Below are 21,572 nucleotides of genomic sequence, written 5' to 3'. Positions count from 1 at the left end.
ACCGAAATAGAGGCGACATCAACAATAGTAATTGATTGAAGGGAGTTCATGAAAATGCAACAATCAAGGTTTTGTCTCTCCAGGCCGGTTCCTCTCAAGCCGACGTACAGCTACAACGGTCACACAAAATTTTGGCATCAACTTTGTATTTCCCAAGCATCCACAACATCAACAAAACGATAATCAATCATTCGATAACAAGATTTACATGCAATATGAGGGCCTCATTTCCTCGGGTTTCATCGACAACAACAACATTTATTTTATTCGTCCCATACAAGCAAAGCTAGCAACAACATTCACTTGTATTCCATGTTCTCTCTCAACATCAATGACTCAATGCAAGCATCAAGTATTCTATTAATATTAGAATAGTCAACACGAGTGCAAAAAAAAAAAAAAAAATGATGCTCCCATCGTGCCTTTTTTCAATGATAAATGCCAACAAGCCATATTCAAGTCAAGTTCATCAATGCAATTTTAGAGCTCAAACATGGGTTTGAAATTTGTTTTCTTTAAGAAGAAGTTATATAAATCGGGTCAACAGAGTATTACCCAAAAAAAAAAAATATTGTAAATTCTCAGAGTATTAGAATTTGCAAATTTTCAGAGTATTAAATCAAGTTGTACGAAACCCGAAGCCAAGAGAAAAAAGATTTCGAAAGGAATGAAATTAGTTGAAAGGAAAACCAAGTCCCACAAAAAAATGAAAGTCCAAAAATGGGTTTCAGAGCAGGTCGATGGCGGCGCGAGCAGCGTACGCGAGCAGGATGCTGGGCAGGCCAACACCGCACTGAGTGGACGGCGTGGTCAGCGTTGGTCGGTCACGGCTAGAAGCAACAGTGAGGTTGTAGATGTTGGACACAAAACACGTAGGCCACACGAGTTGGATGGTCGCGTGCGCAAGGTAGGATCGCTGCTGGTTCTCTTGATGGCCGGCGGCGCCGAGTGATGACAGTGCTTGGAGCAGAGGAGCAAGGCTGGGCTGCGGTGCGAACAAGGCACACGTGAGTCGACAACACTCAGTTGAATAGATCAGCAGCGCAAGACGCCAGCAGCATGCGTAGGGCCAGCACAAGCAAGGCCGCGACAGAGAGGGCTGAGTTGCTGCGTCCCTAGGCTGTGGTTGACGGCGGCAGCAGGCGGTGTGCAAGCGATGGAGTAGCTGGGCAGACCAACGCCACGTTGAAAAGGCGGCTTGGTCAACGTTGGCCAAATCATGGCTGAAGACTGTGGTAAAGTTGCAGGTGGAGAGCGGGAAGCAAGCCGAGTGAGCTAGATGGTCACACGAGCAGTGGTGGTATTCGGCGACTGTGGCAGCAAAATCGAGATTCGGTGTGCCCTAATCTCTGAGGTGTTGCGTTGTTAGACAGAAGTGAAGCACCAAGGTGAGGTGGAGCTTGTATCAACGTGAGCAGATAGTAGCCGAAGCTGTCGCAACGCCAGTGGTAACCGAAGCTTTGGCCGCCGACGGTATGCAAGGAGGTGTGGGTCTTCGGCTGTTTTGTTGAAGAAGGAGAGCACGACAATGGCCTTTGGTATTGTAGAAATAAGGTTTTCTTGAAGAAGAAGAAAGGCAACCTGGGGTGGTCTCTTGGTTTAGAGAGAAAAAGCGCCGCAATGGCTATGCAACAAAGAAGAAAAAGGAGGCTACATTGATTAGGTTTTGTCATTTTCCTTAAATAGAAAAAAATGTATAATTTCTTGAATATTCCTTCAAATATTCTATAGAATAATGCTTGGGACTCCCTTTTGGGGGTCACCCCCTCACCCCCCTTTGCCACGTGGCGGGTGGTGATTGGAGGAGCAGGAAAAAAAAGAAAAAGAAAAAGAAAAAGTAACCAATGAGAGAGAGAGGGGGTCAAAGGGGGTGGGAGGAAAAGGGGGGATAAATCATTGTTGTATTCTATATATATATATATTTTGATTTTTTTTTTTTTTTTGTAAGTTGTTTAAGGAAAGTAAAGTTAAGTTTGACTATAATGTTAGGTATTATGAAAAAAAATTTATGAAAATAATTATGAAAACTTTGTGACCTTTGGATTACACTTAGAATAAAGCACCACACACTAATCAAGGTAATCCAATGATCATAAATCTTTCATGGTCATTTTCATGAAAAAAAATTTCATGATCTCTAACTTTTTTCTAAAAAAAAAAGGTGCCGGCCTTTATCTCTTTAAAAATAGAAAAATGATGATAATGGGTGATTTATTTATTCTTGGAGTGGAGAAGTATTCTGATAAGTGCTTTATTTTTTTAAGAGTGAAAAAAAAAATTCTTCAGATGTTTAAAAAAAATTTGAATTCATATTAAAAAAAAAGGGGGCACAAAAACATGTTGGCCAAACATGGCAAGAGAAAGAAAAAAAAAATCTTATCTTTATTAGTTGTCAATTTTACCAATAATTTACGGTGAGTCCTCAACTTTATTAATAGGCTTTGTCAAGACCAAATATTCTCGAAGACGTAACGCGAAGCATGGCTAACAAGGTGAAACTATGCATGTCCGAGAAAATTAAAATTTCTCATACACGCAAGAGGCAAATGTAAGAGGAGCTAATTTGAGCCCACTAAATTAATTAGGCCCAATAGTCCAAGGTTGGTAGGCCCAAATTTATCACAAGTCCAAGATTAGTGGGCCCAGATTAATTGCTATCAAACAGGCCGAATTGCTCTAAGCCTCGAAAGGGCTCGGATCCATGAACTTAGAGACTTACTCGAGCTCGGACTCGAAAGGGTATTGAGCAAGCCTAGAGATCCGAAGCACTTGGCTTCGAACGGATTCAAACGTAATCTAGAAGTCGCTCCATTAATGAGTCCCAGAACACTTACGAACTCGGAGCTTTTTGGGATCTGCGTACCAGAACCATGGGCGTAATGGAGTCCAAACAAAGGACCCGATCCCGAGGAAGGTGAGTGAAGAAAAATTTACTTTTTGGTTAAACTAGCCTATACCCGGGTTGAGGTGGCCCGATCTAGGGGGTCCCTGAGACTCGGCAATATTTGCGGCATGGCGTTCTCTTGAACTACCTCTGACCCTTCTACGGCAGGGAGTCCTCTAGGACTACCTCTGACCCTTTGGGATGATTGGCGATCATTGGTTAAGTGTGGCTAAGAAGAAGGGTATGCCAAGAGGTTAATCTCCTCTTCGAGGGTTTTTTCTCATCCTCAGAGAGGTCACCTCCTCGGACAAGGTGGTTAGAGAGAATATTCTCAATGTGCCTTGCACATGGGCTCCATCCTACATCATAAGGTGCCTATAAATAGCACCCACCCATAGCTTTACAGGGATGGATTTTGGAGCGAAAACTCTTGGGAAAGAACTAATTTCCCTTCTCCACTATCAACCTTGAGAGTGAAAGTGGGAGATCCATGGGAATAGGCCTGTAAGTGGATCGGATTCGGATCGGATCTGTCAAAATCCGAATCCGATCCAATTAAGACAAACCCGAATCCGATCCGAATTCGTTTAGTCCATACCCGATTATAGATATCCGAATCTGAATCCGATGATTTTGGATATCCGATCCGATAATCCGATCCAATCCATTTATTTATTTATTGAGCTATAATTTTATATAATTTTTATTTTTATTTTTATTTTTTCGTTTTGTGTTTTTTTATTCAAATTGAGAATAATCAGATCGGATTATCGGATCGGATCGGATCGGATTTTTGCATATTCAATCCGTTTAATAAACGGATTAAACGGATTCGGATTATCGGATTATTGGATCGGATTTTTTGTAAACGAATTCGGATTATCGGATTCGGATTCGGATTCGGATTAAATCCGATCCATTGATAGCCCTACATGGGAGAGCCTTGCCATTATTCTCTCTCTAGCTACTTTGCCTTCTTCTTCATCCAATCTCTTATCTCTATCATCTCCTTTCTTTTGTGTTCTTAGTTGAGACTATTGAAGAATCTAAGTCTCTCACCATTTCTAAAGGAATTCGAGTCTTCTTCAAAGATCTTTGAATTTTCCAACAATTTTCTTGAACCCTCTCATACACTTCTTAATATAGCACTCTAATATAACACACAAAAAAACTCCTTAATATATATTTTTTTCAAATGTAATATGCTAAAGTAACACTAAAAAAAATTTGAGATTCTTTAAACCATTTCAAAAGAAATAGAAAAAAAAAATTAATAAGTTTTGGCCAAATATATAATTTCAAACTGTTAGTGTTATATTTGAGAAAAATGCACTAAGAAGTTTTTTTGTGTTTTTGTGTGTGTTACGTTTAGAAAAAAAAGTATGCTATGGAGTTTTTTTGTATGTTACATTAGAGTGTGTTGCATTTAGAAAAAAATACACTAAGGAGTTTAGAAATGTGTTACACTGGACTGTTATGTTTGGAAAAATTACACTATAGAGTTTTTGTATGTGTTATATTAGAGTGTGTTACATTGAAGTGTTTTTTTAGAATGTTACATTATTACGTTTGAAAAAAGTACATTAAGAAATTTTTTAGAATGTTACATTGTTACGTTTGAAAAAAATACACTAAGAAAATTTTTTGAGTGTTACATTATTAGAGTATTACATTAAATTGTTATGTTTATTCTTAATATGGAATTTGTTCTAAAATGAAGGAAAATCTAAAACCTCTATATTGCATATTGCCCAAATAAGTAATTTTACATTTGAAGAAACCACTTTTATCCTTCAAAAATTAAATCCAAACGTGTAAGTGATTACATTTTTTTTGTAATTTTATTTTAATGGGACTTTTGAGTTCATGAGGAAAAAAAAATAATAACTAAACAGTTTACAAAATCACATTTTGTGATTTATTAATGCGTCATCCTTTATTTTAAGGGAGGTTAACCAATAAATTTCATATTTTGGACTTATAATCCATATAGTCTCATATTTTTTTTCTTGTAATTCATTTAGTTCTTTTGGATGTGTAATGGCTTATTTGCTTATCACATTGGAGTGACTTATTTAGAAAAATACATTAAAGAGTTTTTTAGTGTCACATCACACCCGTCACATTGAAGTGTCATATTTGGAAAGAGTACACTAAGGAGTTTTTAATTTTTTGCAGTGTCGTATCATGCCCGCCATGTTAAAATGTCACATGTCACGTTTGATAAAAGTACACTAAGAAGTTTCTAATTTTTTTAAGAGTGTCACACCATACCCGTAACGTGTCACATTTAGAAAAAGTACACTAAAGGAATTTTTTATGTTTATGGAGTGTCACATAATATCAGCCATGTTGTCATGTTTGAAAAAAGTATATCAAAAAGTTTTTAATTTTTTTGGAGTATCACATAATACCCATTATGTTGTCATGTTTGGGGAAAAAAAAATTACACTAAGGAATTTTTAGTTTTTTTTTAGTGTAATATCATACCCGTTACTTGTCACGTTTAGAAAAAAGTACACTAATGAGTTTTTAATTTTTTTTTTTTTTAGTAAAAGTTTTAGAGTGTCATATCATACCCGCTACGTTATTATATTTGGAAAAAGTACATTAAGAAAAATTTAAATTTTTTTGGAATGTCACATCATACTCACCACATTGGAGTGTCACATTAATAAAATGATATAGTCATCCACTAAAATACTATCAAAATCGAAAATATGATCACACATAAAGAAACTCTCCACTAACAAAACTTAACAGATCAATGAAAAAAATTTAAAACTAATTAAAATATTTATTTGTGAAATGAGATTTATCAATAAATATTTCTTATTTTAAACTCAGTTTGAAAATTAAATTAAATAGATTTAAAATTTTCTCTAACTTGATCTAAAAGTATTGGGCTGGACTGAATGGATTAGGCGGCTAGCTGGCTGATGGCCTAGACTGAATGGATTAGGCGGCTAGCTGGCTGATGGCCACCTAGGCTCCCCCCCCCCCCCCCCCCCCCAGGCGGCTAGCTGGCTGATGGCCTAGACTGAATGGATTAGGCGGCTAGCTGGCTGATGGCCACCTAGGCTCCCCCCCCCCCCCCCCACCCAATTCCCCACGCTTCGGCATCCTTCGCAACCTCCTCCAGCCCCTTTCCCACAGCCACCAAGCCTCTACAAACCCTAAACTCTAATCCCGACCACCGCCACACCTACCGTCTCCCCCATCCAACTCCAATCTGTAGGTTAAGAATATATATTTTTTTTGATTGGCAAATGTTGTCCTCTATAACCTGCAACATAATGATCGGACCACCTTGCCAAGAGAAAAGCATTTCCTTTCGCATCAGATAAGCAAACCGCCAAAAGGAGGTATCGCCAATCATCACACCACCAATACAAAAGCAAAGATGCTCTATGTTGTAGATAAGCAAAGCTACTCTATACAAAGTAATTAACATTTTATGGTAAAGTTATCCATAAATCATTAGATTAATGGAACATACATACCTATGTATATATTCTGTATATTGGTACAGTAATATTTGTTTTCAGGTTAGATTGTTTTGGCAAAAAAGTTTATTATTATTTTGTTGCACAGAAAATATTATATAGTATCCAATTTTTTTAAAAAAAATTAAACAAACAAAATTTCAATTTGAATTTTTGAACGATTTAAGAGCTGAATTTAATTTATTGAGGCTAAAGATTAGCCTTGCGCAAACAAACTCGTATGGAAGGTGGGGTTTAAGCAACTTTTAATACAATTCGGATTGAGATTAGATAACCCACTAAACTTGTCTGAATTGCACCCTCGAATCAATCAAGAAAAAAATCACCAAAATAATTGATCCCACGCAAAGCAAAGTAATTTGTTATTAGAAATATTAATGCTTAAAACACATCTAACCAAAGTTGCAGGGAGAAGAAGACAAGTCAAACAAAACTCAATACCAGAAAAAGAAACAAATTACAAGTCTAGCAAAGTAAATAGTTGTTTAGCATCTTTCAAATTAGGTCCACCTTCAAAGACAAGAAGTAAGACATTGCATAATTCAATAACCAAACTGCCATCCCCTGCCAAACATGTAAAAGTATGTAATCACAATATGGAACAAAAACGCGCTATGGGACGAAATGAAAAGAATTCAAATCCTCGAGCAATTACCTACAATCATTTACGTGCTTCTTGTCAAATTACTGCAGAGAACCGAATTTCTTAATTAATTCTAGATAAACAAGCATGAGTTGAGGTGGGTTAACGTCTTTTAGTTGAGGTATGATAATTTGCAAAACAATTTTATTCACCCATCTAACAATTGGGTGCACAAAATCCCAAACCCCCTTTTCTGATTGGCTATTTCAAGTTTGCAGACCTTAGTAAAAGAACCAATTAGAGAAGGGGTTTTGTTTTTGTTATCGAAAAGACAACCTAAGAGAGGGGTGAACTTGGTTTTTATAAATAAAAATAATAATACCATAATAAAAATTATGACTAGCACAATAGATAAATATAGTTAATGAAATAAAAATAATTAAAACAAGTATTCTAACAACTATGTCAGTTAATGATTTTAGCACAGTGAAAATGTGAAATATAACTATGGCAATTTAAATAAAATAAAGAAATAAAGGAGATAGAGACAAACAAATTTATAGTGGTTTGGTTTTAATTTGGCCTACGTTCACTCCTCAAGTTTCATTTGAGATTTTTCACTATACTCTTGTTTCATAAGGTGCTAGCAACCTTTTCATAGATGGAACAATCCTCCACAGATTTTACACAGGCTTTCTAAGTCAAGAATATTGAGTGTACCACACTCTTACAAGGTTGAAAAGAATGTGTATTTGCTTTCATAGAAAGCTACAAAAATTATCTCTCAAAGATAGATATAAAAATGAAGCTCTGGTTTTTCTGTAAACCTTACACAGGAAAAATGGGTTTAAAGCTATACGTCTCAGCGTATAATTTCTGAAAGATGATGTAAACAAAAATTGAAGAACATGTTTTTTAGAGAATAGATGTGAGTGATTATAGATCACAAAATATTTTCTGATTTTTTTGTAACTTGTTTACATTAAAGGCTTTGGTATATATAATGAAACTTATAGCCGTTTATAACCGTTGGACTCATTTGAATATCTTCCACTCCATCATTACTAATTTGAATATCTTTCACCACATTATTATTAATTTGAATATCTTCTATTTGAACCTTTGTTTTGGGCTATTTGAATCTCTAGTTTGGGCATTATTTTTTGGTTAAAATGAACTCCTGATTTAAGCAAATATTAAATACATTCAAACAATATTTAGGATAAAAGTTTAAGTGAGAAATAATGGGACAAAATAAATTTTGATTCTATTTTTCTCTTTCAAATAAATTAAAACATAATTAAATAAATTTTGGATTCTATTAAAACATAATTAAATAAATCATCAAAATAAATTTTGGATTCTATTTTGCTTTTTCAAATAAATTAAAATATAATTAAATAAATTATCAAAATAAATTTTAGATTTTATTTTTCTCTTTTAAATAAATTAAAACATAATTGAATAAATCATCAAAATAAATAAGTTTAACAGTTCTCATACTTGTCGGCTGAGTAAACAAAATTGGACTCTGACAAATTGCATTGCAGAACATTGGTTTTTATCAAAAGTTCAAATACTATTGAGATCTAGCATAGATTGAATAAAGTACAAATTGAAAATTGTGATGTTTAAAAGACTTCATCATAATAGAACTGAAAAACCTTGAAGTTATATGATTCGTGATTTGAAATAGATTCAATTATTACAAATCCCACACACACAAAACAAGCAATCTAAATTATCTAACACGTACAAAAGTGATTTAGCTTGTTATTTCATAATTGATAAATCAACACAAAAGATTTAATGTGAAAAAAATAACAATTGGAGCACTTCCAATTGTGATAAAAAATCATAGGCTAAAAGCCACTAAACAATTCACTATGAAGATAATGAAATTACATAAGAGTACAAGGAATTATCCAACACTTACTCAAGAATCGACTTCCACTCCTTGTGTCTCTTCCATCAACATTTTTGTCTCAGAATTGATTACTCCAGTGTTGAATCCACAACATCCAAGTCGAATCCATGACAACAAAAGCTTCAAGCTCCTTCAAAGCTGCCAAGCTCAAACCCTTCGAAATCCAATGATGAGCGCTCTAAAAAAGTCGAATCAAAATATGTACAATTCAATTCATGTGAGGCGACAAACTCACAAAATCATCAAGGGAAACAATAGCAAGGCTCTCCAAAAGAATACACAACAGTTCTCAAATCCCAAGTCTCAAATCTAGAAGCCATAACCTTAAAAGAACACATCTGATAAGGTTTTAAACAAACAGGGTCACAAAGGCCGCTTGAGCGCAACAAAGTTCATTCAAGCAGTGTGTCTAAGAGGCGGTGGGACAAGAGTGCCTTCGCTCGAGCCGTAGAAAGTTCGCTCGAGCAAAGAATGAATCCTCCCAGTATTTTTAGAACAAGTCTGAACTACTGAATGGGACTTTTCTTCACTCGAGCCAACAATTAACCGTCGAGCGATCCAAGAACAAAACAAGGCTTAGCAATACAACCCAAACGTGTTTGTTCGCGGAATTGACAACACAAGGGACCTAACAAGAACATTTGGCTTTTATCATTTTTGCTGCCAATTTGATCGAAAAGACAACAACCTGTGGAGTCCATTACCTTGTGAAGCACGAAAACCATTTCAGTTTTTTACACACTCTTCTTTCTTCACTCTCAGTAGAACTATCCTCTTGAACCAAAGTAACAAGTATGTTTTGAATCTCTTCCCCATAATAATCACAGTTATTGTTACCTTATTCTTTTTATTGTTACCTTATTCTCTTGACCAATTTGCTTCACATTTTTTATGCATGAGGGAATATTTGCATTTACAAGTTTTGAGTGCATTTTGTTCTTTGAATACATCGAAACAAACTTTACAAACTGCTTCCTCTTCAGCAATCTTTTCATCACCATAAATGCTATGCTTTAATTTGCAAGGTACCAAATTATATAGTTTCAAATTAAAAAAAAATGATTATTACCAGATAGGAAGTGAAACATTAGATGCTACGTATGTCATGTACCTTCGGGATTTGTTTGACTTAGAAGTTGTGTCTCTCACTATACAAAAACTTCGCCCAGACACAGATTTGCATGTAGTTGTAACCTTGTCCTAGACAATACCAAAAAGAGAGGAAACAATTTAGCATTCATTATTTTTTATTTTTTATTTTGGCTCATTTTAGCCCAATCATGAATCATATTCTGGGGTTCAGGGGGAGAAAATTGTGTGGATGAATCATTTTCGTTTTTCTAGAAATATACATAGAATGTCTTATAAAATGAATAGTTCAAATTACTGAAGTAGATCAACTTGAGATAAATCCATATTTAGTATTACATTTCCAGTCTAATACCATCATAATAATATAATAAGGGTAAACTACCAATAAGTCCTAATAGTTAAACTTAATTTCCATCAAGTCCTATTGAAAATAAGTTTTAGTAAATTTGTCGCTAAAAATAATTTTTTTGTGGCAATGTTTTACATATGTCGCTAAAAATTGACAATTAGTGACTTTTTTGTCATGATTTTTATAAATTGTCGCTAAAATTTACAATTAGTGACTTTTTTTATAACAAATTTTTCTCATAAGACCTATTAGTCAATAAGTCCACTTTTTTTTTTGATCGGCAAAGAAAAACTCCATTAAAAATATGAAATTACAGGTACAAGGTAAAAAAACGCATTGAGAGAGGTTCGAAGAGTAAATACTCACTCTCCTACCACTGCTACTCGCGTTTTTACAACCAATCCTTTAGCCTCACGATTTTAAATTTTAAACTACAAAAAAAAAAAAAAAAAAAAAAAACCAAACACTTGAGCCCCCTAAACCAAAGCTACACATAAGAACCCCAAATAATAAGTCCACTTATTAGGACCTACACATAAGAACCCCAAATAATAATCCCATCAATTAATCCCAACATAAATTATACTTTTACTCAACTTATATATCAGTTTTCAAACATGGCCATCATGGCCGTTGTGGTGTTGGTTAGTTATGTGATTATTGAAACAGTGCAAGTGGTGCAGCTAATGGAAGAAGACCCAAGGGACAAGTTCCCATTCAAAGGTCTAGTGGAAGATGCAAAGATCATTCTCAAGGGCGGCAAATTCATTGTGCAACATGTCTTGAAGGAGGGAAACTTATGTGCAGATGCATTAGTAAAGTTGAGAGCTGAACAATCTAGAAGACATTTTGGAGGTGAACGACCCACCAGCTGAAATTAGGAGCCTGCTAGTAGCAGACATGATAGGAATCTATAGAGAGCGGGTGTAGGCCCCTTGTTGTTTTTCTTTCCGATGTACCCAATATATATATATATATATATATGAGGTAAATTGTGGCATAACTTTGTTATTTGTAAACTGTACGTCATAACTTCTTTATTCATAACTTTTATCATAAAGTGACATAAAACACACTATAAACATTCATATCTTTCACCACAAAAATCAACTTTTCTAAGAGTGCACATTATAAGAAGAGACTGTTTATATGCTGTTGGTTTGGTTCTCTCTAACAGTAATGGGGATGATGAAGGGTTGAAAATTCTCCAATATAAAGAAGAGATTGTTTATATGTTTTGCTGTCACAATTGAAGTTTGATAGGAAAAACAACAAATACAGTTTGTGTCAAAGTGAGTGGAAGTAATAGCAAGGCAGCCAGAATTGAAATGAATGCCCAAGGGCTATTCAAATAGTTCCGATTTACGTTTGCTATCCACTGATTCGTGTGTTTGCTGCAATGTGTGTTCACATTGTTGAACACATCAGCGTATCAGAAATGTTCACCTGGCCCCGTGACACCGTCGCTAATCTTGTTAAACATCCTGGCATCACTTCATCATCACCTTGCCAATTATCAATGATTCCACGACGACAAAGTATTTCGACATCTTTTGAAGCCTCAATGAGGCAATCCAAAAATTTCATATAATCAGTGACATAACTGAGTCAATTATCAAGACAATATTGCTCGTACGCAATGAGGTTTTTGAAGAATGACTCGGTCATGTCCTCAATGGTTAAAGTTGGAATCTGAATTACTCCACGTTTGAACTTGATGTTAAAAAACTTACCTCCCACCTTCACTAGTTTGACTCCGGCTTCTTGAACCTCTATGGTATTGGGAATGAAATGCCAATTCCCTTTTTCATTTGAGCCATCTTCAGCCAGTTATTGTGTATCAACCCAAGCAAATGGCTGTTGCATGAAATACCCATTACAAGGACTGAATGACCTCGATCTAGTAAAAGATCGCTGAAAAAACACAAGACAAGATGAATGAGCCTGTTATGTTTGTTTGGAACCTTGATCAAATCAAATAACTTGCAGGGTATAGAGAAGGGCAGTTGGTCTTCAAATAACATTAAATCGCGTTGCAAGCTATTAATGATCCAGACCATTTTAAAAATAAGATCATTTCTATCTCTAAGGCATGGAGTCTCAAAGCTCTACATCAATTCAATGATAAAGCAACCGTCCAATATCAGCATTTCAATCATTTCATCTGGACTAAGGCTTATTGGTTCGGCATAACATCTACGTGCTTCTTGTTTTAGCTATCTAATAGCGAATACATATCTTTCTGGATCAGCCTCATCTTTTCATTCAGGAAGTAATTGCAAATAGCACAACTTGTGCTCCTCCATCATCTGTAGGTGATCTTTACCATGGTGATAAGAACCTATTGCAACAATGTCTGGGTCATAGGCCTTCTCGTTTACTCCTCCATTATAAGAAAAATGAGTTTAGACGGCGTTTTTTTAAACGTCGCTTTTATTATTATTTAATGACGTTTTGTAAAAACGTCGCATATTATTTTAATAAAATGACACCGTTTTTAAATGAGAGGCGTTTAAAACCGCCTCCAAATGTGTTATACCTCACGCGCCTATTTTGAATCTTAGAGTACGTGTTAAAGCTTTGTAAACCCTCATTTTGAATCTCACGCCTTCACAATTCTCACGTCTCTCTCTTGCTCACCCCAAATTGCTTCTAAACCCTTGAGAGCGATTTTGATTCAGAGCGATTTTGTTTGAGATTAATCTTTGAGATTCATACAGATTCATCAGAGCGATATCGATGAAGCTCCACTCTCTCTCTCTCGATTCATCCATTGTTCTCTGCGATATCGATCTGAAGCTCTGGGAGATTGCGAAGAGAGAAGAGGAGTTGGTTTCAATCATAGAGGAAGTGATCTCAGGAGAGGCTGTGCTTGATTTCTCAGATCAGTCTCAGAGCGATTTCGATTTTGAAGTTCTCTATCTCGATTTCGAAGCTTCACCGCGAGGTATTGATCTCTCTCTCTCTCTCAAGCTCTTCCTTCCCGTCTCTCTCGATTTGGTTATTGAGATCTATTGCTTATTTGTGTTGTGTGTGTGTGTATATATATAAATGTTTGGTTTCTTCGTTTTCTTTCCCCCCACTATGTCACTGTTTAGGTTACCTGAAATCTTAGTTACATTTTTTCTAACCTTCTAATATGTAAAATTTTTATTTCGTCAAACTCCTCATTTATCACCTCTATTTTTCGAACCTTCTGATATTTAAAATTTTTATTTTCTCAAACTCCTCATTTATCACCTCTACGTAATTAGCATTTTTTGTTTCTATGAAGAAGTGATTGATTGGAAATCTAACAGTATAGATGTTCAGTATTACAATATTATTCTTAACAAGGAGATTCTGATATTGAAGTGATTGGGCTTTTAAAAACATTTTCCAAGAAGAAGTTGATAATATTTTCCAAGAAAAAAAATTATTTTTGGACATCACCTGTAAGGCCAGATAGCATAATAGGCATTTATTTTTGTGACAAGATCACCTAAGACTAACACAAGCTCAATCTAACACTACTTGGTGCTGCAACATCATCCAGACACCATTTTCAAAATGATATAAATACTGTTGAGGAGTATCAGAGGAACTCTCAAGTGTTGTGTTGCATAAATAAGACCTATGAGCTACCCCTTAAATGACTTTGTCTTGCCTCCAAAGAAGTCAGAGAAGCTCCACCCTCTTGGACCTAGAAACCACTCCTCATTTAGTATTGCGAGAGCATTTGCTAGGAGCAGAAGGCCTTCAAGCAGAGTCCAAAAACCCATTTTCTGCATGATGAAAATCTTGTTTAGCAAAGACTTGCAATCTTCAAGAGAACTTGATTAGAAGTTAAGTATTTCCACAAACACATAAACCCAACCACCCAATCTTCAAGAGAACAAACAAGAGAACATATATATAAAAATTTAGAGGGCCAAATTAGAAGACATTTTTAGAACTTTAGGCTAAAAGTTAAATTTCAAAAAAAGGCCACTGTGTGTATGGGAATGTTTTGATAAACAAACAAGAGAATAAAGATATAAATGTGTGTATATATTCGTTATTTTTGTATAAATTTAAATGTGTATGTAAATCTAGATTCTACTAGTTTAGGAGGATCTATCAACAGGTTTTTAGTATAGGAGCTCTTTTCTTTCTTTATTATTATTTTTTTAAAGTTCCTACATTAGCAATGAAGAATGTTGTAAGAAGTTTGTCCATATGTTATGCCACTAGCACTAGGTTTACTCCAAGCCAACATTTTTGCATTTGGTTGGTACTTTTTAGTGGCATGAAAATGATGTATCAACAGTCTGTGATGTTCAGGCACCGATACAAGTGGCACAAGTCAGAACTGAAAAGCTGGTGAGTTTTTATTACCAATCACCAAAGAAGAAAAAGATGCAGAGCTGTTAAGTTTTAACAGTTCAACAGTCTTCTGTAATTGAATATGTGAACACATTTTGATACCAAGTGCGTCTGGATTTCTTTGTTATCCTCTGCTTAGTTTGTGTAGAAAATTGTTGTTAATCAATGCATACAAGTTATACTCTGTTTGGATGCATGTTTTTTTTTTTTTTTTGAGTTCAAACATTTGTGAAGCATCTATATGTATATGGGTTCATTGATTGTTTAAGACCCATTGTTTTGTGTCTTTTCTTTTTAACAATAACAATTCATTACTAATAAAAATGAAAAAACAAAAGAAAAAAATAATGGAGTTTTAAATATAGCCGTATGCATTTTCCATGCCGTGTAGTTTACAGGTATGTTAAACCCAGTTTTCCATTAGTGTCTGCACAAATGCTGTAAACATTCTAACATTCATGAAATTGTGACTTTTGCAGCTCCTACATCAGTGCGAAAATAGCTACTTCTTCCTGGAGTTCCAATGCTTTTAATACTCGCAGGATTTGTTGTATGGTGCACTTACATGATATTCGTGGTTAATGACACACCAAAAGGTTGCAGATATATTGGACAGAGATGGATATTTCTGGCCTCTTAACTTCTGCTGGTATCAATACAGGCTTTTGTCTTATGGCTTTTGCACTGTACTCCGTTTTGAGAAAACAGCCCAGCAATGCAAGTGTGTACTTTGGACAAAGGCTTGCTCAGTTACGGGCAAAGCGCAACAACCATTTCTCTTTTGACAGATTTGTTCCATCCCCTAGTTGGATAGTAATGACTTGGGAAGCATCTGAAGAAGAAATATTAGCTTCTGGGGGATTGGATGCAGTGGTTTTCCTCAGGATTGTTGTTTTCAGGTAATTATATCTTGACTTAAACTTGTAAAGTGAAAGTTCATTCATGTGTCGTAGAGGTGCATGTAGTCTTGATTTGGAGAATTACTAGGAATGACTGATATGTGGAGGTTTTTTGTTGTTACATTGCTGGGTAATGTGATTATTTCCATGAACTACATCGATAAGGGATTTATTGTTGACTGCCTATCACAAAAAAAAGAAAAATAAATATAAAAGGGTTTCTTCTTTTCTGGTGCCTCTGCGTTGGCATCCTCTTCTTCTTCTTCTTATTTTTCTTCGCAAATGTTAGTGCATTTATAATATCAATTAACGTTTGAGTGAAGCTGCAAAATCTGTAATTTTCTTCGTCTAACACGAAAATGTGAAGATAGCAGTTATTCACGAGAATGGTATGATTGGCTGAAGAAAAGCTTGGCTACTCTTGTGGTATCCATCTTATATTATTTGCTTATGTTTTATTCTATTTTCTATGACTATGAATAAGGGATTTTTCATTCTAGCTGATTTAAAACAATTAGGACCAAGATTTTGTTGAGTTGAATGGCACAAACTTGCAAACATTGCATTGTACATGCTTATCATTTTTTAATCCATTTTATATCTCAGCAATAGTGGATGCATAACGTGCACTTTGCTAATTGAAATTCTTGGCCTCAGTTTGAGGGTTTTCATAAACATTTTGAGGTGTGAATGAATATTTTGGAGTTGGATGAGGTTTTTGGTTGAATTTGGTGTTTATTTCCACCTTTTGATAAAACCAATGTGCTTTGCTACTCAACTTTGTTGTGTAATTGACCTATTAAGATGCTAAACTTTCCTTTTTATATTTTTTCAAACCTTATGCTTACAATGCAGAGATCAAATTCTCATCAATTTACATCATAATTGTGAAACCCTTGTTTTATATCTGTTTCTCCTCTCTCTCTCTCTCTCTCTCTATTCTTTTTTTCATTTGGTATGACATGCAATTTTAGAGTTTTATGTTAGTAACATTACACTTACAGCATATCACTAATTTAAATTATTGAAATTGACAAACCTGACTTAAAACAGCTGCATTTACCGTCTTTGTCTTCAGAAGTTTACAAAATCAGTTTTCATTCTATTGGATTTCCAATTTTGCTTACTGAATGAGTTAGGGCCCCTTATAAATAGTGAAGTTAGATTGTGTTATTAATCTCTCTTTGCAGCTCTCAAACATTGTAATAATTAAAAGATCATTTTTCCCCTTTTGCAGCTTTGTCTCAGTTATACATCTCCTAGTTGGTGTGGTCTATTGTCTTGTCATTTGGGCTGTTGGTCTACAAAAACGAGCAGTGAGTTTCATCTTCTGCATTTGCTATTAGTTCTTCATAGGTTAAATTTTGGCTTGCATTATTTAGCTGATTTCTAACCTGCCTACACAGCCAATCAAACTTTGAAAGATTTATGCAATGGATATCTAGAACTTGAGTGAGTTTATTCTCATTCTAGAACAGATGCTTTGACTTTCTATTTTGTTGAATTAGTGGGGTTCTTTCCAGGGATTTTTGTATTTTTCTGCTACTCTATTTCCGAACTTATATTCTACAGGAGAGAGAGTCAATTTGTGTTTTAAGACAATTCTAAAACTGTGTTCTACATGTATGATTTGTAATTGCTAAATTTCCTAAATAGTTTGCTAACATTTTGTTTTTGCATGTGGAACTGAGAAATCAGGAGGATTCTCTTTATGAAAGTACCTGAGACATGAAAGGCATTGCTACTGTCTGAGATTGATCGAGTAGCTTTGGTAAAATAATTTGCTACTTATATATATATATATATATATGTTCGAGTGACATCTGTTCCTACATAACTTAAATATTATATTGTTTGGAGCTGCACACGAACTGAGCAATTAATAAAAAGTTCATATGTAACTTGCTTATGAGCTTGTTCAAGGTTCTTAAATTTCCCTTTCAACAAAGGACATTTTTTTGGAAGGAATACACTATATATTGCTTTAGCCACAATAAAAGTAATGATAAGAAAAACGACGCAACTACAAGTTGAATGTCTTATGCTTCTGCTGGCATCATTAGCATTAGGCTTTAAATTTTTTTTTTTTTGAGCCATTTATAATATGAGGATCATGTTTTTGACAATGAATAACAAATACTGTAATTTTTTAGTGCTTCACTGCATACAAGATATCTCACAGTTTTTATTTCTTTTGAACTTTTAGGATTATAAAATCCACAAAGATGAGATACATACAAAACTAGTTCAAATAATGAGAGAAAGGTTATTTGTTCATTTGCAGGAAGTTGGCTATTTTCAACGTGTCTTAACTTCCTTCATTTTGTTTTGTGAGTTGTTATTAACTTCAAATTGAAACTTCTTGAATTTTTTTCCCTACATAGTGCCAGCATTAGGGAGTGTAATTGCCATTGATTTGTTCCGATATTGCAATATTTGAAGAAAAATTTTTTCCTTGGAGACCCCTGTTAAAAGTGTACCAATAGCGTAAAAATCCACTCACTGAAATTACTGGTTTGCCTACTCTTTATTTACAATGTGATGCAACACAGCTGGCAACTAGCACAAATCAATTAGTTATTTAGAAAGTATTTCTGTCCTACAGCAATTCATCATTACATTTGCTGGAACTGTAGGCAGAGAATGGCACTTTGGTTTTACAAAGCAATTAGTAACACTATTAAACTCTATAGGGTAGACTAGGGCCTGACTTTTGGGATTTGATTTTCTTTCTTCTATTTCTGATCAAGCCTGGTACTTCTTTGGCCTAAGAACATAAGAACAACTATAGTGCTGGAAATGTTCCTTCACATTTCACAGCGAATTTAGACTGAATATGTTGTTTTGTTTTCAATTAATTGTTTTGAATTAAGGCATACATACAAATTTCTGAATTTTACATTCTTCATTACTAGGTTTCTTAATATTATTTTAAATTTTCATACAGTGTGTCAGGTCACTTCTCTCACAGATGACCTACTTTGTTTTCCTCCGGCTTTCCCTGTTGTAGTTGCAATTTACCTGTGTATTGTTTTCCTCTCTTCTCTTTTAACTTCTAATTTTATTCATAAACATAAAGCATCAAAAGAAGGTAGAACCACTTACCATTAATTTTGATATACTTTTATACCATTTTCTGTTTGTGTAATTACTGTGCAGAGTGACTCTTCTGTTGATGGGAGCTATTCATTCCCTCTAATGCTTGATAAATTGCCAGAAGTGAACCAGGAAGGCTCTCAATGGACAGATTGTGAGATTAAAGATGCTATCAACTTAATTTATGAAAATCTACACAAGCTAGATTCTTACTTAAATGTCATTGTAAGAGTCTGAACATTCTTACGTATGCTTTTTTATTTTTGTTCAAGGTTTGTGGATGTGTTTTATTACTAAGAATTGCTTGTTTCTAAGAAGGATTTTGAATAATTAAAAATGTTATGGAGTAGAATGGGATTCTGAGAAGTATGATTTACTAAGATCTACCCATAATCTGTCACACTACTGAAGTACAAAATTAAGTAAAAGGTAGTGCCTCTTTGCACATAAAAAGATATATTGACTGCAATGAATATACGTGGAGGTGGCAACTGGTATAATTTTTGCTAACTGTTTGCATTTTCCATAGTTTCAAGCTCTACATAATTTGCATGGTTCGATTGCTTATGCTTGGGATCTAGTTTTAAATTTTAGAATATTTTATATATCAATGCACCTCTATGGGCATTTTGATTTTTTTCTTTTTCTTTTTCCTTTATTTATTTATTTATTTGGAGTAGCAGCTTTATCATCAATAAACTGAAACATAAGCTACGCATTTCCCAGTCAAACTTCTGGAACTTGTTAATTTGAGCTTTTTAGAATTGTTCCCTTAGAAGATGAATTTAAGATACTACATATTGTTATAACTCTTTATAAATCAATTTCTCTCTCTTACGTGTGTGTGCATGCCGTGGTGTGGCAATGATGGGAGACATCCTGGAAGATCCAAGGTTAATTTGACCTAATGTGACTATTATTGGCTTTGTTGAAACACCCAAGGTTAATTTGACCTAATGTGACTATTTAAAATAATATTCAGTAGCTTGAACTTCTCGTGTTTATTTTTATTATCTATTCACTGCACATATTTTATTGGCTTTGTTTTTATTATTATTATGTTTTACGATTGGCAGAGACTGAGAGGATTGAAGGCCATGGGAAGCAGCATGGACAACTGTAACACGTCCGCGAAGGACCCTGCTACAGTTCGGACTCGCGATTTTTGTTGTCGCGGTTCTTAATCTGAACCAAAGAGTCCAAATCTGGCAAATCGTTTTGAGAAACAGATTTTCGAAAAAGTAGTGCCAAACATGGATTGCTTTGCCAGATACAGAGTCGCCACCTAAATATTTTTTAAAATGGAGAAATTTAGGAAATCCTGACTCGGTGCCGAAGGCCACATGTCCGTCATCACCGGAGTTGTCTTGGCTCGGGAGCTTGGGTACGATCGGGGAAGGTCAGCTATGAGCACCCCCTTTCGCCCGGTCCGAAGACCGGCCTCTACTAACCATGATATCCGATTTTGAAAACTTTATGTGTTCTTATTCCATTTATTAGCCTAGAATTACTATGTTATGCGCGCAGCAAACAAGTATAGACTAGATTGCCTAATTTGGAAATAAGCATTGCATATCCGTTTGTTTTGAAAAATGTTTTGGATTTGCTACTCGCAAGTAGGCTAAAACACGGATTTCAATGAGTTCTTCCAACTCAAACAATCCAACCTTCACCCACAGGCATTCAAGCAATTTATCATATAAGCATTTAGCCGCATGGCAAGCATACTGTCATGGCAACACTCACACGCATGCGGGATGCTAAAGCATAAATACTTACATCGTACTCCGTGCCAAAACAAAGAACTCGTTAGCAAACATGCATGATCCAAGTCCATGTTAGGTGCCTAATGCATCGCATACAAAATGTTGCTAGAATAGGCTCGGCTATCCTAAACATGACATTGGAGAATGCGGAACTATCACATATTCAGTTTAGAATTTGAAGTACAAATGTAGTTAGCGTGATGTACCGAGCCTAATGCATGTAATACAAATGCATGGATGCACGCATGCATAGCATAAGGTATGCTAATTTGAACATGTCCTATTACTAACCATTAAAGCGGGTAAGTAAAAGGGAAGAAAGAAGTGGGGATTGGAAGACATACACACCACCCACGCACACTTATTACAGATTTGCCCTCACTCGGAGGGACCAAATAAATGTTACAAATTAATTAACTACGCAAGCTAATTAAATATTACAAATTAATTAATTTAATTAACAAATTAAATAAACTAAGAAAAACAGATAAACCGCCTCGGGAAACGCGCCGCCATGCATAGGCTGCCTCTGTTTTCTTTCCTCTGCTCCTCTGGAGGTTGTCAAAACCTCAGGACTGCATCCCTGGACAATGGGAGACATCACCGGCTGAGTGGAATTACCACCGGCAGTGGTATATGGCCATCGGCACAAAATGAAGCTGTCGGCAGAGAAATTGTTGCTGGTCGGCAACTTACACTGCCGGTCGGCAGAGTATTCCTGCAGAATCTGCAAATGACAGCAACAGAGGGCAAAGCAAAACATGACAGCACAATTCAAGGCATGTATGCACCAACCATGTCCCTTATCATGATAATGACTCAAAGGGGCATGTGCCTCGATTCTCGGACCACCAATCACGCATTTCCATACATGATGGCCCAAAGAACCAAGTATGCAACTTTGGTTTCAAATGCAATGCAAACCAATCAAACAAACAAGGCCCAATTCCTATCACCAATTCAAGGAACAAGGCATGCATGCAAGATGCAATGCAACCTAAGCATGCAAGCTAAGGATGCAACATGGCATGGGAACAAGCTTATGCAAGCATACAAGCATACATATGGCAATGCAAACCAATGCAAAGGTGGACTTAAACATGATTTGGGCAGCTCCAATAGGGCC

General features: G+C 35.4%; 1 protein-coding gene and 1 pseudogene across 2 annotated transcripts; one reads left to right on the top strand and one right to left on the bottom strand.

Annotated features, from left to right (window-relative positions):
* Positions 1-11,584: 11,584 nt before the first annotated feature.
* Positions 11,585-12,935, bottom strand: LOC145793732 (UPF0481 protein At3g47200-like; annotated as a pseudogene).
* A 370-nt stretch (positions 12,936-13,305) lies between these two features.
* Positions 13,306-19,790, top strand: LOC114285899 (hyperosmolality-gated Ca2+ permeable channel 2.1-like). 2 transcript variants are annotated; one of them, XM_082875154.1, is made up of 6 exons: positions 13,306-14,682; positions 15,165-15,584; positions 16,822-16,900; positions 16,991-17,036; positions 17,283-17,355; positions 18,744-19,790. In XM_082875154.1, exons 2-4 carry the CDS (start codon positions 15,304-15,306, stop codon positions 17,003-17,005), a joined length of 375 nt encoding a protein of 124 aa, XP_082731280.1. In that variant the 5' UTR covers positions 13,306-14,682; positions 15,165-15,303; the 3' UTR covers positions 17,006-17,036; positions 17,283-17,355; positions 18,744-19,790. The 2 variants fall into 2 exon arrangements, with proteins under 2 accessions (XP_082731280.1, XP_082731279.1); XM_082875153.1 differs by having other exon boundaries at positions 16,991-17,355.
* Positions 19,791-21,572: the final 1,782 nt, after the last annotated feature.

Source organism: Camellia sinensis, chromosome 6, assembly GCF_055761805.1.
Source record: "Camellia sinensis isolate YWXY chromosome 6, ASM5576180v1, whole genome shotgun sequence".
Classification (NCBI taxonomy): domain Eukaryota; kingdom Viridiplantae; phylum Streptophyta; class Magnoliopsida; order Ericales; family Theaceae; genus Camellia; species Camellia sinensis.
Note: the sequence above shows the minus strand (reverse complement) of the source record. Positions and strands in the feature narration are given on the sequence as shown.